General features: G+C 42.9%; 1 protein-coding gene across 1 annotated transcript; it reads left to right on the forward strand.

The window, feature by feature from the left end:
- The first annotated feature begins 5,093 nt into the window (after positions 1-5,093).
- ntrk2b (neurotrophic tyrosine kinase, receptor, type 2b) lies at positions 5,094-18,466 on the forward strand. The gene is made up of 17 exons (XM_056432688.1): positions 5,094-5,290; positions 7,276-7,350; positions 7,430-7,501; positions 7,582-7,650; positions 7,749-7,900; positions 8,078-8,214; positions 9,746-9,878; positions 10,276-10,599; positions 11,215-11,249; positions 11,511-11,610; positions 11,909-12,097; positions 13,024-13,154; positions 13,250-13,422; positions 14,279-14,519; positions 16,598-16,756; positions 17,346-17,546; positions 17,802-18,466. Exons 1-16 carry the CDS (start codon positions 5,094-5,096, stop codon positions 17,529-17,531), a joined length of 2,373 nt encoding a protein of 790 aa, XP_056288663.1. The 3' UTR covers positions 17,532-17,546; positions 17,802-18,466.
- Positions 18,467-21,335: the final 2,869 nt, after the last annotated feature.

The following is a 21,335-nucleotide window of genomic DNA, read 5'->3' on the forward strand; positions in this document are numbered from 1 at the left end:
AACTCTCCGGTAAATTTAGGGTATTGTTGTCCCATGTTGAGGCTCGCAGGCAGCGCCTTCTCTTAACCCCGCCCCCTCGGCAGGCACTCCTATCAACTAAACAAACCACTCTGGAACTTGGAGCGTTTTTCCCCCTGATTTTAGACTGTAAGGTTAGTATACCTCTATTTATAGGACTTATTTGAATTTCACAACTAGATCCAAGTTAAAAATACATATTATAAAATGTATATTATATATATATTAAAGATAATCCAATTTAGAGTATAGCAACAAATTCATCCAAATTTTTAAAAGTTAAAAATATGAATTCCTAAATTAGATTCTTGACGTTGCACCGCTCTCCTTATTTGGGACTATCTCGTGATTCCAATCTAAAAGTACTTCTAAACATGCGGGTTAGTCCTACAATTGCATGTTTATTTATAAACCAGAGACAGTGCACAATAGTCAACATTTGTATTTAAACCTCACTGTAAATGTGTCACGGAATTTATATGCCTAATACAATAGTACAATATTACAATGCTAATACTTGTAAAAGTGAAGAGTGTGGGCCATTAATGTCAAGTCATACCCACTGTATTCGTCAGGTGTGTACAAAAACACTCAGTTGAAACACGAACAATCAATTAATTGATAAACGGAGGATTACCCTATTCTAATTTCACTATTTTGTTCATCGTTTAAGTGATTTTTCCAAGCAAAATGGGGATTTTCTGCTTCGGGTGTTCTGCTCTGCTTACTTATGCCTAACCTCATGATGCATAAACCACTGATGCACTTGTCTCATGTGCAGAAGCCCCCAAGAAAATTGGCATTCTTATTATTTGTCAAAGCATAACAGGCTTAGCTCTCCTCTACGATTGGATACTTTGTTCTGATACAAACAAAATGATGACATTCAATTAGAGAACAATGTGCAATTATATGTACTTGTTTTGCAGTTAATATATTATGTATACAGTGTATCATCTTAAAGTTGAAATGGATTTTTTTGGTACTCATCCTTATGGTTCACATAGAGACATCCTTGTTATCAGTGACGAGGCAGGAGGCCTTTTAACAGCTGTGTGTGTAGTTGAAACTCCAGAAATGCATTTTAAAAAAACCTGAAGACAATTATAAAAATTACTTGGAAGTTCAGCCTGCACAAACTCAGATGCAGCCTGTTGTTACCATGGCACTCAAGTCCAGACCAGCCTGCATATTAAAGAGGAAAATATTAGTCTGCATATCTATCGAGGAAGTGTCCAATAAGAGTAGAGTGGTGCGAAGGTGATTCATACGGCTTTAAAATTAAAAGTCTTATTCTTAAGCCTTCCCCGCTCCCTTCTCACCAGCAGCCTTAGTGGCCTTAACTTAAAGATACTACATGTGGAAATGGTTAACGACAACACTGAGGAGAAGCTATACTTCTTAAAATAAACCCTTTACAGGACAGATTACGTTATGCAGAGGCTTAAAGGGGTCAAATCAAATGCACTCAATGCAGAATCTCAATTATGTCCCCTTATTATCCCTATATTGCTCTTCAACTCACAATCCCATTTTATTCTGAAGAATACTGCTAAAAGTAAGAATACAAAAGTCCCCCCAAAAATCTCCAAAACATGAATCAGCATCTCTCTCAGCGCCAACAAGGGGATCCCCATCATTTGCTGAACCCCCATCTCATTCCAGATGTTAAGCCAGATGACTATCGGACTCTGGGATCGAGAGAGTTCTGCATGTTGTTGGTTCAATCCTCAGAATTAAATTACCAGTCGCAGTTCCTTGCAGCAATTATTGGCAACTCATTTCTATTAATATTCAGTGATTGTGATCATGCTTATTTCTTATATACAGGACTGTCTCAGAAAATTAGAATATTGTGATGAAGTTCTTTATTTTCTGTAATGCAATTAAAAAAACAAAAATGTCATGCATTCTGGATTCATTACAAATCAACTGAAATATTGCAAGCCTTTTATTCTGATTTATTGCTGATTATGGCTTACAGCTTAAGAAAACTCAAATATCCTATCTCTAAATATTAGAATATCATGAAAAAGTATACTAGTAGGGTATTAAACAAATCACTTGAATTGTCTAATTAACTCGAAACACCTGCAAGGGTTTCCTGAGCCTTGACAAACACTCAGCTGTTATAAATCTTTTTTTTTACTTGGTCTGAGGAAATATTAAAATTGTATGAGATAGGATTTTAGAGTTTTCTTAAGCTGTAAGCCATAATCAGCAATATTAAAATAATAAAAGGCTTGCAATATTTCAGTTGATTTGTAATGAATCCAGAATGCATGACATTTTTGTTTTTTTAATTGCATTACAGAAAATAAAGAACTTTATCACAATATTCTAATTTTCTGAGACAGTCCTGTAGGTTTGGCATTTTAAATCTGTTGTTATCGCCTCCATCTCCTCCTATACTAGTCCACGGTGTGGTTCCTCCCTGCCTGGTTGAGTCTCCCTGTTGTCGGCTGTGATGACAGGCTAGATATTTGGAGACATGCAGGTCAAATAATCAGTGACCTTGTTCTTCTTCCTCTCTTTTCTAGACCTTATATAATTAGTTTATTGCAGTTCTTCTTCTTTTGGGTTGCGTCTTTCTGGACTTTTCCTGTTTCTGTGAAAGGACTATCGTCATGACCGTCTCCTCTCATCATCAGGACATTCATGATGGATCTAAAAAGGCAAGTTTAATATTTCTTTCTTTGTCGATGGATTCAAACATATATCTGTTATTTTACCAATATCCATAATTCATAGTATAGTTTTAGAAGCACCATTTGTAACCCTATTGTTTGTTTTCGGTCAGATGAGACACAGCGGTGTTGATAATCCATACGCTGAGATACAGTGGGTATAGTACAGGATGTAGAGCAGTGGGCTGAGTCACAGCTGCATCGCTGCATGCCAGGTTCAAGACAAGTCTGCCACCAGCTGGTACAGGAAGAGGTGGAGCAGCGTGGCACCAACACTAAACGCACAAGAGGACGAATGACTCCGGGCTCGGCACGCCAAGAGTCTCGGGGCGTTCAAGATGTACCGGTTCTTTCTGCCCATGCAGAAGTTAAAGTTCAAACTCTGGAGAAACCGGTGCAAATGTCAAATCTCCATGTTTCAAGCTTTAGAACATTTTTAAAAATAGATAAATACACAGTTAATTTAAGTATTCTATGAATTCACAAGTTAATATGCTCAGACAAAAGAAACACAGAAGCATAAATCAACTTTTCTAAGAGATTCTATAGATTCTCTTTAATGTTCCCATTAAAATAATAAGGCTGGGCTCAGCCACCCCTTTATCTCAAACCAGGAGCCTGACTTGTGTCCATACCATTTCAAACATCCCTTTTTTCTAATAGTGTTGTCATGCTCATTCAGATATAAAGGATCTATTGCAAAAATAAAGAGCTCTCTTCCCTCTCCTATACTCTGAGGTTACCATGGAGACAGATATAATTCAGTTCTTGATGTTTCTCATAAAAAAAGACTGCGTACATATTTTCATCTGCAACCATAGCGACACTTGACATTGTCAGCGCTATTTGTAAAAAGCAAGTCACCATAGCAACACTAACCATCCAGGCTGTGTCATAGATCATGTGTCCTAGCTGAGTATGCCTCCTCATTATGACTGAAATTTAGGAATCTGCTGGTAAACAGATTTTATTTGACCGTTTTGAATATAGTATCACCTTGATGCTTGATGTTGAGCACTGCTTTGTAACTCGTAAAAGACAAACAGAAAATTAAGTGTAATCAGCTCAGTTTGGGTCAGATAAAAACAATATACGTTGCAATTCATAAAGATTGGCCAATGGACACCAACATTATGACACACCAGCGCCTAAATATTGTTGAGAAATTTCAAATCTATTTAATAGGTCATGGTTTAATAAACTTGAATTCTAATTATACCAAATAAAACCTTTACACATGATTGCAGTGGATTGTGATCATAATTATAAAAATTATGCTTTTTGTTAAGAATTGTAACAAAAAATAGCAACGCTTTTTTGTGTGTGTGTGTGTGTGGGGGGGGGGGGGGGGGTAATTATTGCTCCTATATATCGCACACTGACCAGTAATTGGATTGCGATCCATTTGAAGCTTGCAGACATAGTATAGTTAATTATTTTCATATGCACCCTGTCTTGTGCGTCAACCGTACGTCACACTAGGCCTAATGGCCAACCGTACAACAGTGTGTGAGTGTGTGAGCATGTGTGTGGGAGGGGTGGGGGGGGGGGCTTCCATCCAATGATCGGCTTCAGAGCAACTAAGAGTTTACATCCATATTATTGTTGCCCGCCACAAACAGGGCATTTGACCCGCAGCTGCAGCCGCTCGGTGAAGCCCGCGAGGCTGCAGCAGCTGATGTGTTATAGGTTTGGTTGCATGATTAACAATTGTTTTAAATCACTCAGAAATTCCTATAAATACACTTCGTATGTACACCCCCCCCCCCCCATGAACCCGATCCCCAGTGATGGCCGGGGGGAGAAGCGCTCGTCCTCGGCGATAATCGATAAACGCATGCAGGTAGCCTTCTTCTTCCTCCCTTTTACACACGCAGCATCACCACCACGCATCCTTTTTACTCCACTGTGCAGTCGCTCTTATTTCCCTCCCCATCACCACACGTATGAGAAAGCGCTCGTGGGGGGGAGGGGGGAGAGGGGAGGGGGGGCCGTGCCTATTGATCTCTAAACATCTGGAACACCTCATATTTGTTTTACAAGGCTGAGGCGAACAGTCTGTGCCCGAGAAGGAGGAACGAGGAGACAGCAGCGGCAGCAGCATCAGCACCAGGACGGACCACTTGACACCTTGCTTCACGACATCGATATGCAGTAGTGTGATACCAGCTCTGCGGAGACGGAAGGCCAGTCCATGGCATCTTGATATTACAACCGTGGGCTCTGCGCATTCCTCACCGACGGCGTAGTCTTTCTTCTTTCCTTGCGGAGTCGAAAGGATTAACTTGGCCAGATAAAAGCGGCGAGGGAGGAAGATCTCACCAATAATTCAATCCGAACCAGATTCTGTTCCGGGGGGGATTCGTGGGGGATATCATTGGACCTGCGATGGACTCCAGCGCGGGGGAATATGGCATGGCTCGTCTTGGATTGTTTTTGGTTTTGACCGCGCTGTGGAGATTCAGCGATGCTTGCCCCGCATCCTGCACTTGCAGCATCTCGAGGATTGTTTGTATTGATTCTGTACCAGGGATCGAGGATTTCCCTGTCCTCACGTTAGATGACATGGAAAACATCACCGAGATGTAAGTGTGTATGAAAAATGATCGCGCGGACCGCGTATGAACTTATTAGGATGCAATGCGTAAAGATCTCCCTTCGATCGCAAGTCGCAATAATACCCAGGGGCTAGGATTATTATTATTATTATTATAATAAAGGTAATAGTAACACCAACAGGAACATTAATAACAGCAGGCCTGCTATCATTTCCCCCTGTGGATTACAGATCAATAGAGATGTGCCTTTGCCCTTATAATGTCAAACGCAAAATGTGAGATTTTTTTCTTCTTCCTTTAAACCAAGGGTTTGTCCGATCATGTAGCCTAGTATATGTGTGCGCGCGCGTGTGCGTGTGTGTGTGTGTGTGTGTGTGTGTGTGTGTGTGTGTGTGGTGGAGACGGGGGTCGCGCGTGCCAGTAACGACGATAGTGTGTGCGCGTAATAATGGTGAGAGTGCGCGTCAGGCTTATTTTGGATTAGTTGGTGTTTCTTTACAAAACAGCTCCAGAGGTAGTGATGGAGTAAATGTGTATAGGCCCGACGCCGCCTCTGAGGTGTTCACTGGGCTTTTGGGCGGCGGTGTGATATAACCTCAACGTAAAAATAAATAAATAAATAAGAAAAAGAAGAAAAAAAGAGCACATTGTTACCAGATTACACAATGAGATCACATCGGTTGTATACAGCCGGCGATATAGGCTACACCACAGTGATGGAGCCTTATCTGCGTCAGTGTGGAGGCTTATGTCGGAGTGTGTACCTGCTATACAACCTTGTGTACAACTGCATGGCACCCAGTGGAGAATGGAGGGGGGGCTGGGTGAGTTTGACTGAGGCAGACCGACTGGAGACATGGACACCCACCATGGATGTAGTTTATTGAGTCTTCTTTCTTCTTCATTCTCTTATCAGCTTGACCCTTGAAGAGAGGGCATCTCTTGGGTGAAATGAGCAGCTTTGGCTAAAACAATCACAGTGGAAGTATAATGTTCAAATATATTGCATTTTGATGGAAACCATGCTCGTCAGCTCCAGCTTCTAAAACTCTAACTATGCATTTAAAAAGAATCCTGTGCCTCATTTGTAATACTTGGGAAAAAAGCTCATGAAGCAGCTAACTGTAGATTGTTGAGGATACTTAAATGTGAAATATATTGTAGCATTGTGTTATAAAGCTACTACACAATGTTTCCTCACCAGAAACATTTACAACAACCTTCTCAAATTGATTCCGTAAAAAAATTAATCAGAACTCAATTATGATCTGATGCTGTGAAAGAGTTGTTTACTTCCACAATATAGTGTGAAACACATTTAGAATGATTCTTTGCATTCATTACTGGAACTCTTCATTTAAATACAGTAAACTAATATAGCAAAACATCCTAAAAATATAATACGTGTTTTTCTTTTTTTTTCAATATTTCCTTTTCCAAATATTTTCACAATGCAAAAGAGAATGCAGAGAACATTTTTATTTAAATAACTTAAACTAATATGGCAAAAATAAATAAAACAACATTAAGAATAACAGCAACAAAACAAAAGCATCGTGCCGATCACTCCACATGCCGCCCGTGTGTAAACAGGCTGTTAAACTGGCTCACTTCATCGTGACAGTTCAAAGTGCTGCAGACTAAATGCCCTCAGTAAAGATGGCAGCTGTGTGGGCAGAACATATCACATTTAGCTGACTATGTCTGCTTAATAAATTAAAAAAGCACTGTCATTGTATTTAGTTTCCTAAAACGCACACATACTCGCACACACACACACACACACACACACAAACACACACAGACAGACACTTTTAACCAGCCTTTTACTTTTTCAATTGTTTAAACACTGGCCCACTTTTTTAGGTTGCAGGCTGTCATCGTGACATTGTAGAATAACACACACACACACACACATACAAACATATCAGTTTCTATCTACTTCCAGACTAACTTTACATTAACGGTGTGCACGTATTTCATAACTCTTTTCATCCCCTTTTTTTCCACAGTTACATTTCGAATCAAAACCGACTGTTCGACATCAACGACAACAGTTTGAGGCACTACATCAACCTCAGAAACCTGTAAGTATCACACAGTGAGTCTTCAGTGTTTTACGTGGAAACACAATATATTTAACTCGACATTTGACCCTAACAACAGAACAGTGATGAAGACAAGACTGACGTCGATATCATCAGATGCATTTTACAACAACACAAGACTCCAATATGTGTAAGTAGTATTTTAAAACCTTCTGTTGTTGCATCACTGTAGCCCGATTTTAATTGTTATTTTCCCCCCTTTTTTTATAGAAATCTCCGAGACAATAACCTATCAACACTGTCATGGAGAATATTCCAGAGCTTTAACACAACATCCCCGTGAGTGTTACGTGGAGAGAAAAGTGTCAGTACATTTTTTTGGGGTGTGTGCAGTCAAAGAGGTTCTCATATGTCGTGTTTAAAAAAAAATGTCTTAGGCTCCTGCTGTCCGGTAACCCTCTGGATTGTGTTTGTGAGAACTTGTGGATCAAACTGCGGCTCCTCGAAGAAACGGACAGTCCAGATCTGACATGCATAGACGACCGAGGAGCGCCGAGAGCCTTCGCTACGCTCACTCCACCCGACTGTGGTAATGTGAAACCATGTTAATACAGGCAACGCCAGGGTCTCTGATATTGAACGCTCGGAGAGAGAGATGATCGCTTCGCGGAGACCCGGAAAGACGGGAATAAATCTGTAAACAAATCAATCAATGCAAAGGTCTGGTCGGATGTCCAATTAATCCCCCTGTGCTCATCTCTCGCAGTGATTCCCAAAGTAGAGGTCACCCCGAAAACCGTGACGATGATGCAGGGGAGTAATGTCAAAGCTGTGTGCAGCGCCTCGGGCTCCCCTCCTCCTGAGATCCTGTGGAACCTCGATTGGCTCTCCACCGACCACGAGGTGAGCCGGTCTACCTCTCAGCTTCCTGTTTAAACCTTTGCTACAGGTCCCTCTACTCTGGGATCCGATGAAGCTTCGACGTTACCTCTGTGTACTACATGAAGGTCGTGGGCTTCAGGCTTAATTCTTTATTCGTCTAATCGCCAACAAATTCCCTGAAAAGACTCAAACTGAAGACAGGACCAGTCCGGAGAAGTCTGTACAGCTTCTTCTTCTTCTCACATAGCTCCATTGTTGTCGTCAGCCATAAAAAAAGACATCAGGGATGATTGAATATAAATGAAACCATATGTTTCTACTCAACTGGAACGATTGGATTCTGGGAAGATTCACATCATCACCAGGGGCCAAAGAACGTAGAGCTGGATGCCAGAGCAGAGTAGGAGAGTATCAAAGTATCAGGAGACAGTATCTGTGGGGGATAAAATGCTTCAAATTGTTGCTTACACAACATATATATAGATATATATAGAAAGCGTGTGTTAAACATTTCCGTTGTGTTATATTCGACTTAAATTACTTCTACAAAGATGATTTAGAGGGCACACAGCTCTCGCCCTGAGACGAGGTTCAAGAACGCCAGACGTAGATAGACACAGCGGCCTTGTGTGTTTTAACCGGTAGAGAGGAGACTGTAGAGCGAGGGCCGGGATGCTGAGACACAATAATGATAAGAGAGACGAGGGGGGAGACTAAAATTATGAAAAGACATGTTTTTCTAAAATAAGCCACCGTTTTGTCTCTTTTTGTTGAAGAAAGTGTGTCATGTCTTTGGAGAACCCTCCACATTCCTCAGGTATTGGAACACACCGTTTTTCAGTTTTTAGCATGCCAGAGAAACATTTAGTACATCTCAATACATCGTATGGAAAAAGCCCAAAATACAAGGATGTGTCTGAAGGTTGGTCAAACTCATTTTCACCATGGGCCACTTCAGCATCATGGCTGCCTCTTAAAGGGCCGGTGTAACTGAAACTGTATAAACTACTGCCAAACATATAGTTAAATAACTCTCTTTGCATTTGATTATTGTTTATTTGAGTGTAGAAATATTGTACATAAGAAAATGTCTCTAATATTATCACATAAACACATTTAATTTAAAACCTTCAAAATAAAAGTAGAGGATTTTATTTTTTCAAGATGTCAGGGGCCACATCAAATGACGTGGCGGGCTGGATTTGGCCCCCGGGCCTTGTGTTTAACACCTGTTTGTTACAGCATCCAGTCCATTTAGCAGTAAACAAGCTCGCTCGCTTTTCTCTCGAATCGGACCCCACAAAGGTCAAAGTTCAAGCGGCAATGTCGTGACGAAGGAGTACGTCAATGCATACCGCATGTACCAAACAGGAAGTACTTTAAAAAGGCGGCTGTAGTACGAACTAACAGGAAAAAGTAAAAAGTGTGTGATATGGAACGCAGTGTTGGTATTTCCATAGGACAAATATAGAATATATTGTGTACAGTCTGTGGTTACTTCATACATTTACATAAATACTATGTTACATATACATCAATATCCATTTTTCAGATTGATCCTTCGGATACGGAGAGCAGCATCACCCTGACGGACCTGTCTCCTGACGACAACGACAGGGTGATCACATGCAGCGCCGAGAACATGGTCGGTCAGAGCGAGGCGGCCCTGCAGCTCAACGTCCTCTGTAAGCTCTCCTACATTTATTGCCGCTGAGTTTATTCGTTCTAATCTCCTCTCGTGGCCTTTGGAACGTTTTCTTAGAAACCTTTTTCTCCTCTTCCTCCTCGGTGTATTATCGTTGCCGTCTCTCGGCGAATCGTATTGACTCTCCGTGTTTCCTGTCCGTAACTCTTCCACCCGTGAAGCTCCTCGTGCCTCGCCTCACTCCTCTGCTCGCGTCCAGCCACAGTTCTCCTCATTCTCCTCCTCCATGTTTTCCCGACGTCAGCCTTTTAAATGTTGCATCTCCTCTCGAAGCCCGACACATGTTGCTTTTTCCCACTTTTTTACTCCCGGTGTTAAATTCCCCTATCAACCCCCCCCTCGTTATTACTCTTCCTCTACTGTTGCCGCCCTGTCAGTTGCCCCCACCGTCCAGCAGCTGCTGGAGCCGGAGCGGGACCACCACTGGTGCATCCCTTTCAGCGTGACGGGCAACCCCAAGCCCGAGCTGCAGTGGTACCAAGAGAACGTGGCGCTCCTGGAGCACGAGTACATGCGCACCAGGATCCACCAGTCCACCAAGAGCGTGTACCACGGCTGCCTGCAGCTGGTCAACCCCACGCACATCAACAACGGCATCTACAGGCTGGTGGCCAAGAATAAGTACGGCCAGGACGAGAAGAAGGTCTCGGCCCGGTTCATCGACCTGCCGTACATCAACCACACAGGTGTCTTTTTAGAAAGTCCATTCGGCAGGAAGTCAGACGCGTTGTGTTCCTGAAGGTGACCTCTAACGTGCTCATTGTTCTTCTTTTCAACAGAAGAAACCTTCTACTACTGTAAGTAATGATATCTGTTATTCGTATGAGCTTGAGAATACCTGGATAGAGGTGTCGGAATGACTCTTCTGTGATCTGTTTCTCCACCTTTGACCTCCGACCAGACACCACTGGTGAGTTCATCTGACATGATATTACATTCTGCTTTGCAATGTCATTTCTTTGCTCTTAACCCTCCTGTTACCTTCAAATTTACGAACATCTTTTACCCTTTAAACCTCCAGAAAATTATTAGAATTTATATTGTTTCCAAAGTTTAAGTGTCAGGTACTTTATGTTTGTTTGTTGACAACCAAGTTGTGTACAGGACATTGAAAACATAACATCATGTGAATTGTGTGTTTACCCAGTTGTCCCCAATAAATTCGGAAAAGTCATGAAATGCGAAGCCCAAAAAAATGATGTCAATAATTTTTTTAGAGATGTTACAAATTTAATGGGGTCAAATTGACCCCAAAAGTAATAGGAGGGTTAATAGTTCATATTTTTACTTTATCTTTTATTTTTTATATTTTTCAGATTCTCCACTGCCTCCGCTGGATGACAGTGTTGCAGTAAGTGACACTCACACGTCCTCACCTTTCAAGGGCGATGGCTTTAGCTTGAATTAAAATTAAAATATACCCAATTTTATAGAACATAAATAGTTTGTTATACTCTTTCGGTCATGTCAATAATCTCATGAATCCTCATGTACTTTGCGGCCCCGTGTTGGGAGCCACCGATCTAAAAGCATGTCAGATGTTGTTGTTGACAGCTTCTTGTCGTTGTTGTCCTCACAGGTGTATGTTGTCTTGTTGTTGTTGTCCTCACAGGTGTATGTTGTCGTGGGAATAGCAGGTGTGGCCTTGACGGGCTGCGTCCTGATGGTCATCATCCTGAAATATGGAAGAAACTCCAAGTTTGGTATTAAAGGTGAAATATAACACTCTGATCCCCCGAGTTCGAGGAGGAGATCGACTCTTTAATCTTTACTCATCTGCCTCTCTATCCTCCTCTCCTCCTCCTCCTGCTCCACTCTGACCACAATTTGTTCCCTCTCTCCACATGCCTACCTTAATCTTTACCCATCTACTGCCTCTCTATCCTCCTCCTCCTCCTCCTCCTCCTCCTCTCTGACCACAATTTATTTCCCTCTCTCCACATGCCGTCCTTAATCTTTACTCATCTGCCTCTCTATCCTCATCCTCCTCCATCTCCTCCTCCTCCCTAGGCTCCTCCTCAGTCATCAGTAATGACGATGACTCCGCCAGCCCTCTTCATCACGTCTCCAATGGCAACAACACCCCGTCGTCCTCGGAGATGGGTCCAGACGCGGTGATCATCGGGATGACAAAGATTCCCGTCATCGAGAACCCTCAGTACTTCCGTAACTCCGGCAGCATGCTGAAATCTGACACGTGTGAGTTACCGCCGCGCTCGGCAACCGGCCGGTAACCCGGAGCGTTTCAGATAAATCCATGAAGGGGTCGCAGCCGGACGCCATATTTACCGTCAGCATCCTGCTGCAGTGTGAGAGTGACCCCCGGACCGCCAGATGATGCTCAGGAACAGAAGCTGAGAAGGCTGAGCTCAGCAGAATGACCTCAGTGTGTGGCTGAAGGTGGTTTATTAGAGTTTGGTCAATTTGTATTGTGCCGGATCGATTTGTCGCACTCACTAGCCTATTTGTTTATTTACCTCTCCTTTTTTATGTTGATAACCTGTTTTTTTAAAACTGTACCTTACACTGTATATTCTACCACCTTATGTACAGTGTGTTTTTATTACATGTCATTTAGCTGACGCTTTTATCCAAAGCAACTTACATTCATGTGCCGTAGACGCAGCTACAGAGAGCAATTCAGGGTTAAGTGTCTTGCTCAAGGACACATCAACTAGGGCGGGGATTGAACCTCCAACCCCCTGATTGAAAGACGGACCTGGTACCCACTGACCCTTTTATATTTTTCTTATTATTATAGTGTGTTTGTACTTCTGCAACACAATTCCAATGTGTCTGGACTGTTGGTCTTGGCACAAATGGCAAATAAATAACCTTGAACCTTTGACCTTGAACCTTGAATTAACAATTTTGAGAATTATTCATCCATCAAGTCAAACATTTGCTCGTTCTATATCTTTCAAATATGTGGAATAGTTTCTTTGGTCAGTTTCATGTTAGTGGAGAGTTGATATCTTTCAGTTTTGGACATCACGACCGCTTCAATCTCGCTTGTTTTATGACGTTTTAAAGATTAATAGATGTTGGAACATATTCTCTCGTTGCAGCCTATAATCTAATTTAACCTGCACAACTGAAATAATGTGTCGTATTCTGCTTTCAAGTTGTCCAGCACATCAAGAGACACAACATCGTGCTGAAGCGGGAGCTGGGCGAGGGCGCCTTCGGGAAGGTGTTCCTCGCCGAGTGCTACAACCTGATGCCGGACCAGGAGAAGCTCCACGTGGCCGTCAAGGTAACGGCTGGGAGGGCCTCCGACAATCAGCTCGCTGCCGTTGACTCGACGCTCTTCCTCCCGGACAACGCTGTGCTCCTCTTCTCTCTCCACAGACTCTGAAAGAGGCCAACGAGAGCGGCCGGGCGGACTTCTACCGCGAGGCCGAGCTGCTCACCAACCTGCAGCACGATCACATCGTCACGTTCTACGGCGTGTGCGTGGACAGCGACCCGTTCATCATGGTGTTCGAATACATGAAACACGGCGACCTGAACAAGTTCCTCAGGTGGGATGAGGACGACGTGTGAGAACAGTGGCAGTGTGTTAAAGGAATAGATCGACACTATTAGTGCAACGCTACATGTGCATGTCTGTCTGCGGGGTGAAGCAGTGGAATAACTAAACTGATGACGTCACAGAAAGTACAAATCTGGTGCAATTAAAAAAATAAGTTTAAAAACATGACTCTGGAGGAGTATAGACTCGACGGTATTGATAAAGCAGAAGAAGCAACGGATTATGGGGACACATGTTTGAATTTGTGGGTTTTTGTTGTTGTTTTTGTTTGTTTTTTATGTTTTATTTTGTTCTCTTAGGAGAAAGTTTTCAAGCAATTATAGGTTAGGACACTTATAAGCTACATAGCTTCAGGCTTAACTCTTTGGGTCAGCCACATGTATCTTTATTCTTGTTTATTCCTGGAGGTTCTATATATTTTGCTGATCGATATAAATAAACTCTTTCATTAATTTATTCCGATTTTGACTGGAGCTGGATGAGGAGATGGATACCACTCACACTCATCAAAAGGCTGCGAGTTAGCTTAGCATCGAGACAGGAAACAGCTAGCATGGCTCTGTACGACGATTAAGGACTACAAATAAATAGATAATCCACCAGCAACTTTAATGCCCATTATATCTATGTATTATTTAGATGATTTAATTAATATGAATTCTCATATACTTGTGTTATTGTTTCAGATGCATCTGAATTTCTGATACAAATGAATTAATGTGCGACAATTATGATTATTTTATGATTTATTTTTATTTTTATTTCCAAAATAGACATCACTTTATGAATATTTGGTGTTGGGTGCTCCGTTTCCTCAACGGTTGATGCCGTGTGTCTGGGTGCAGGTCCCACGGTCCTGATGCGGTGCTCATGTCAGACGGCCAGCACAGCATCCTGGCGGAGCTCACCCAGTCCCAGATGCTGCACATCGCCCAACAGATTGCAGCCGGCATGGTCTACCTGGCCTCTCAGCACTTCGTCCACAGAGACCTGGCAACCAGGAACTGCCTGGTGGGAGAGAACCTGCTGGTCAAGATCGGAGACTTCGGCATGTCCAGAGATGTTTACAGCACAGACTACTACAGAGTGAGTCCAGAGTTTACCCTTCGCTCACTTTGTCTTGTCCCCAGTATTTTATATGTATATATAAATATGGAAAAATATGGAAATGTGGTCACATACGCCTGAAATATGTAATCAGAATTTTATTCCAGTTTTGGCTTGAAATAACTGTGTAGCTGCAGAAATGTCAATTTTAACCAGAGGTATTTTATCTATTTTTAATACCATTTCAAAGCAAATTCTATAATCTGCATAAAATTACTGTTTCCATGGTAATAAGGGCCAATAGTGCAAAAATGCTTCGGCAGTTTTTTGTTTTTTCCCTGGGCAAGGAGTTAATACGTCCCTTCACTCTACGTGAATATCCGATCGTCATATTATTAAACCGTAGAGTTACGGTACAAGATTACACTCACATTACAGGCCAGTAATACCAAAATAATACACACACACACACACACACACACACACACACACACACACACACACACACACACACACACACACACACACACACGTGTGTCATGTTGTGAGGAACAGATGGACGCGTGCTATTCCCTCATCCTCTCTGTCCTCGCTGGAATCCCACAGCGCCCTCTGCTGGCCAGAGTGGAGTCAAAAACACAAACATATGCATTTCTCTGCTTTAGGGCCTGTAAACATCTACTTAAGTCAAACTATTTGATCAAATAGAGACACAGCCAACAATATGAGGCTGCTATGATGTGATAAATAAAAGGGAATTATGTGACACAAAGAATTACAGCAAACTGAAATATAACAAACTCACATTTAGAGGACGACATAAATAACGTGAGGTGAATAAAATTAGAAATGTGTAGAGTTACATCCATGCACCATCGTTGTACGGAGTATGGCTTGATGGCGCGATGGTGCATGCGAGTTTACGGTCCATGTAGGTGAGGTGATGAATGTGAAAGGATGGTGATTAGATAAGAGAGGAGACAGTGAGAGGAGGAAATGCATTTAGTAGACAGGAAATATCTGATGGAAGAAAACAAGAAGATGCTGCTGGGATAAAAGCTTTTGATGTAATAATAGGCGTGTTTCAGGAATGCCAGAGTGGCTCAATTTAAATGGTCAAAATGAGATAGAAAATACACTCAGTGGCCAGTTTATTAGGTCCACCTATGCATTGCATGCAGGTTATAATGCTTAACGTTTTAGAGACATGTTAAACTGCAGGATCATTTAGGGGGATGTCGTCCTGTTGAGCTGTGTGTGTTATACTGACACATTCAATTTAATAGATGAGGGTAAATACAGACACGGTATTATAAAGCCTATAGGCTCTTAGCTGTGATTTGCTTCTCACAACGTCATTCAATTCCCTTATTAATTTTTTATGTTATTGTAATCCTTCACCACCAAAAAAAAGTTGCATGATGCAAGATACAGAATGTGTTAAAGCTATTTACAAGTGCCTCAATAACATGATCCAATGCAAAGGTAGACATCCAATCAGACACAAAGTGAAGGTTTTTCTCATGAAATATACATTGCTATTCATATAATATAACATCTCGAAGCCTGAACACGCGTTTGAACCGAGAAGCAGGACCTGAAGAACAAGTAGTTAAAAAGAAATCAAACAGAGAGGCGGACTGGGACGGAAGCGGACAAGAAGGACAGGGAACAAGTGGAAATGTGCTGCTTTTTACACTATATACAGAATATATACTGTATATATATATATATATATATATATATATATATATCTGCAAGGCTGGTGGGGAAAGTGGGAACAGGTGCATGGATGGGAGGTCAGGTCAGGGCATCTGGAGGATGACTGGAGGCAGCAGGTCTGTGGGGTTAGAGGAGAATGCTTACCACAGGTATTCAAATGTATCCTCTGGGCCCCATGAAGGTCACTACATGGAGAGGTTTTTGAGTTCTTTCAGTCTGGATCAAAGTGGTGGAACCACCAACTGGTACTCTCCTCCATAGTCCACCAGCTTAGCTGAATAATATCCCCATAACATCCAACCGGCCGCTTTAAACTCCTCAGCAGAGCTCATGGTGTTGGTTTCTAATGGACACTGATTTAATTTCCCTCTCTCTCTCCCTCCCTCTCCCTGCAGGTGGGCGGTCATACGATGCTGCCGATCCGCTGGATGCCTCCAGAGAGCATCATGTACCGGCGGTTCACCACAGAGAGTGACGTGTGGAGCCTCGGCGTGGTGCTGTGGGAGATCTTCACCTACGGCAAGCAGCCGTGGTACCAGCTGTCCAACAATGAGGTCAGAGTCCCAGAGAGGGGCCCGCGGGCCCTCGAGTCGGAGCGCAGAGGCTTTCCAATACACCTAAGTCAGGACCTCCTGCTGGTCGAAAGTTGTAAACTTGGGAAATATATAAAAAATCAGGGGTGTGTGCAACCGAAACACAAGCCCCCGTTATTTATTTATCGTGGAAGTGCACTGCTAAACTCCAATTCAGATTTTTTTAAATTTGCGGCATTGTTTTTTCTCAATTTTGTAAATCTTTTTTTGTAAATAAACTAACATTTTTTGGGGTGTATTTCTCGGGAGAGGCATCTATGAGAGATATAGTGACAGTGGAGCGGTGACAGGAGATGAAAGGGGAGATGGATGGAGAAAACAATGAACCAGGGTCTTCGTAGTCTTACTCCTAACACCACCCCCCCCCCCATACCACCACAGCACACATTATGCTGTCTTACTTTTGACTTTCACATTCATAAAAGCTCCTACATTTCACCTAAAATGAGGACTCGAAAGCGACCGTCTCGACCCGTCTCGACCCGTCTCACATCCACCCGAATTGCTTTTCCATCGCCACCAACGCATTGTCCCCCCTGTCCCCCTGCAGGTGATCGAGTGCATCACCCAGGGCCGCGTGCTGCAGAGGCCCCGCTCCTGTCTCAAAGAGGTGTACGACCTGATGCTGGGCTGCTGGCAGCGGGAGCCCTACATGAGGCTGAACATCAAGGAGATCCACAGCATGCTGCAGAGCCTGGCCAAGGCCTCCCCCGTGTACCTGGACATACTGGGCTGAGGCACCGCTGCTCTTGTATGTACTCTTGTGTGTGTGTGTGTGTGTGTGTGTGTGTCTGTGTGTGTTTGCACATAGTCGGTACGGAGAGGAGAGAAGAAGAGCGTCGGTTGTGCGAGTGTGTGTGTGTGTGTGTGTGTGTGTGTGTGCAGCTCCCCGGCTGTAAATGTAAACGCCTTCGTCCTCATCACATCGAGAAAAGCCTTACATACATTTTGAGGGATTTTTCTATTTATTTGGGGCTTTTTTTGTTGTTCCTTTACTTATTTACAGAAGTGACGGAGGCGTGTTTTCATCAATGGAAACCAGAAGGCAGACGCAGAGATGAATGAGAACACCGGTAATCAGAAATACTGACCCGCGGGCTCCTCGGTCCACTTTCACCGCATCACACCATCTCCTGTGTTCCATTTAAAAGGGAATGAAAGGGGGAATAACACGTCTCCGTAACGGACAGGACTTTGTAGATAGAGCTTTTCTCTTCTTTCCACACACAGAGCAACTTATTCTGCAGGAAGATGACAAAAACAAAGAAAAAATACTCGTCAAATTACAGCGGAAGCTTTTTTCTTTTATATTTCACAGGCTATTTCATTACGTGTAGATTTGTAGAAAACTTTTGTGTATTATCAGAAACCCGTATAGAGACCTGAGTCTGTTATATTTATAACTGACTCAAGCCCTTTGGAGGATCTCCTCACGTAACATCAGCTTTGAGGTGGTGAAACACAAGGGCATACTGCATTCTACACCATTATTTTTGTAATAATGCCATCCCAGTTTGTCCTATTTTCTGTAAATATCTAAACACCAGGCCATCTATATTTACAAATCGGTGTTTCAAACGTTGTTGGAGTGCTCTGCTACATTTCACGACCTTTATCATTTGGTGTATCTAAAGCACAGAGAATAAAGGACTCGGCGCTGTTGAGCTAGAAAAAAATAAAAAGAAGAATAAAAGAAGACGAGCACACTTTTGTTTTACTTTTTCATTCACCAGCATTTAGCAAATCTCTGTTGTCCGGTGGCCCATATCTGTGAGTGCTGTGGTTCTGTCTGCGGTATCAGAGGCGGGGTTCTTCTCAAATGTTGTGGCTGTCGATGAGATTGTGTCGATGGTTCGAGACGAGATGATGACATTCATTCTTTGAGTGATTTCAGGGATCGACGGGACGTCCCGATGCGGTTTCCTGTGCACTGATTTACGGATGTATTTGTTTTTCAGCACTTTTTTTTCTTGCTTTTTTATTTGTTGTCCGTATTTATTTCTCATTTATTTGCATCACAAGAGTGTGTTCACGAAGATGTACTCTTTAGTTCGAAGAGGCCACAACAAAAAGCATTAATTAAGAGTCCGAAGCCCTCAAAGAGTCCCGGGGGGTGCTCTCTGCTCTCTGAGCGGCCCCCGTCTGCCGGCTGCTGGTGACGGATGCAGCTGCTCGCTAAAGCACATTTGTATAGGCTGCTTTGAAAAAAAATAAGAACAAAAAGTTTTTAAAAATGCATTCTTGTTCTCCAAATTATCTTCAACCGGTCTGTTTGCAGATAATAAGAAGAAAAAAGGCTAAAATATTAAAAGCAAAGTGTGTTGGTCCAAGTGTCTCGTACATGGTGTATTAACCTCCACACAGCGGGGGCGACTCCTTCCTAATAGCCTCCACGTGTTTCCACGTGGAGGCAGGAAGCAGGACGGCTCCCCGCCGAGACGATACGTTATGTTAAGTGCACTTTGTAGCGTTACTTAACCCCCGAATGCACAATCTGAGCGGGTCGGCCTGACCACTCTCCGCCTCGACCTCGACTGCACTTAATTACAGAGAAACCGTTTTCACTTTCGCTGTGAAGGCCGAGGCCCGACCCCGTGACCCCTCGACCCCCGGCACGTCGTCCTCGATGAAGACGATTCAGCGTCCCTCTCTGTTCTGTATAATAGTCACGTGTCTGCTGTACATACATTGCTGTCCACTCTGTACAGTTCTGATATTTGTCTATATCAATAGTAGGCCATGTTTAATAGTATAATCTGTGTGAAGCAGGTATCATGTCCACGCCGTGTGACATCTATTGAAGTGTTATGGGCCACTGTCAATGCATTTACTGTGTGTAAATACGATTTTATTTGTGACGCATTGTATACTTTCTTTGTGCTCGTTCATAATACCAGTGAGAATACAATCCTTTTTTTTGTCCGGCGACTTTTTATCTGCAGAGGACTTTTATTTTGAACAATGTGGTTTTTTTCTCTGAAGAAAAGAGAAAAAAGAAAAAAAAAGCGATCTCTTTTCCTCCCCACTGTGACGGCGGAGCTGACACGCGGGTCGTCGGCCGGCAGGAGGACCATAGACTCTGGATCTGAGGGAACATCGGGATCCCTCCTGCGGCCCGACGGGCGTCCCAGCAGACGTGTGTGGCCGATAGGCGAGGAGGTCAAAGGTCGCCTCCTGGCCGAACCCCCACCACTCAACCTCTGACTGACTGTAGCCTACTTTGATCCTCTTTCAGATGAATAACTGTGACTTTGCATCATGGACAGTATATTATTTTGAATGTAATCTAGAAGGGTCGGGACCTTGAGGGGAAAGGGGCGGGGGGGCATTGCAGATTTTTTTGTAAATATATGGTAAATGAAAAAAAAGATTACAGTTTTCATTCCTGTGCAGATAACAACTTTTACTTACTGTGTGAATACAACGAGAGAAAGAGAAAGTGTGTGTGTGTGTGTGTGTGCGTGTGTGTGCGCTCTCCTGTCAGATTTAATCCTGATTAATCAGCCAGTTCTATCAATCAATTCAATGCTTTGTGCATCATGTGAGTAGCTTATCCACAATTAATGGAAATGTTCCCTGTGATACTGTGCATTTAATAAAGGTGGTATGTCTTACAATACGCTGCCTGTCCTCACAACTCACTCCAAGTTTGGAAGGAAAATGTGTTCCTGATAGGGAAACTATATATATATTAGGGCTGTCAATCGATTAAAAAAAATTAACGAATTAATCGCACATTTTGAAATTCATTAATCGCGATTAAAGGTATTTTTTTCTTCTAAAGACTAAATCTTCTAATAAATGAACGAGTAATCACTTCAGACAGCGTGTATTTTAGACACTTGTTTAATTGTATTCTTTTTTAAAGACAAAACTTCACACAGAGCTGTGTTTTCAAAGAGGCTCCTACCTATAAAGTGACAGCGAGGTATTTAATATCGTGGATGATAAATTGTTTCTTCAGTGAAACATCAGATTAGTAAACAAAGGTGTATTTGAGACCCCATTGGTCCTGTCATCTTTAACATTCAACAACAGCAGAACCAGTGGCCTTGGTAAACTGACAAATATGTCATGTTAACCCTCTGGAGTCTGGGCTCATGTTCTCGATTTTACAACAACAACAAAATTCACCTTTTAAAGGCTTTTGCATGTGACACATCCCAGTGTTTCCCCCACCATTCTATCAGGGTGAGGCCCCGCCCCCCTGAAATGTTCTCTATAGCGCCAGATTACAGCAGAAGTAATGTAAGGTTCTTTCCTTAAAGACGTCTTTGTTCTTTTATTAAACTAAACGTCTGTTGTTGGTCGTCTCTACAGCAGCATGTCATTCTGTCTCGACGTGTCGTTAATTCTTCTCGGCTCTCCGTCCCGCGCGCCGCAGAGCTCCATGCCGGCGCGTCTGCGCGCGCATCGGGCGGAGCAAAGAAAAAAGTCACCTGCACCTTCCGCCCCGCGTCACCGACACGTCGCCCTCTGTTTCTCTGTGAATATCGAGGAGCAGACGGGAGGAAGGAGGCGGACTGCCGCGGTTTGACAC

This window comes from Pseudoliparis swirei, chromosome 15, assembly GCF_029220125.1.
Source record: "Pseudoliparis swirei isolate HS2019 ecotype Mariana Trench chromosome 15, NWPU_hadal_v1, whole genome shotgun sequence".
Classification (NCBI taxonomy): domain Eukaryota; kingdom Metazoa; phylum Chordata; class Actinopteri; order Perciformes; family Liparidae; genus Pseudoliparis; species Pseudoliparis swirei.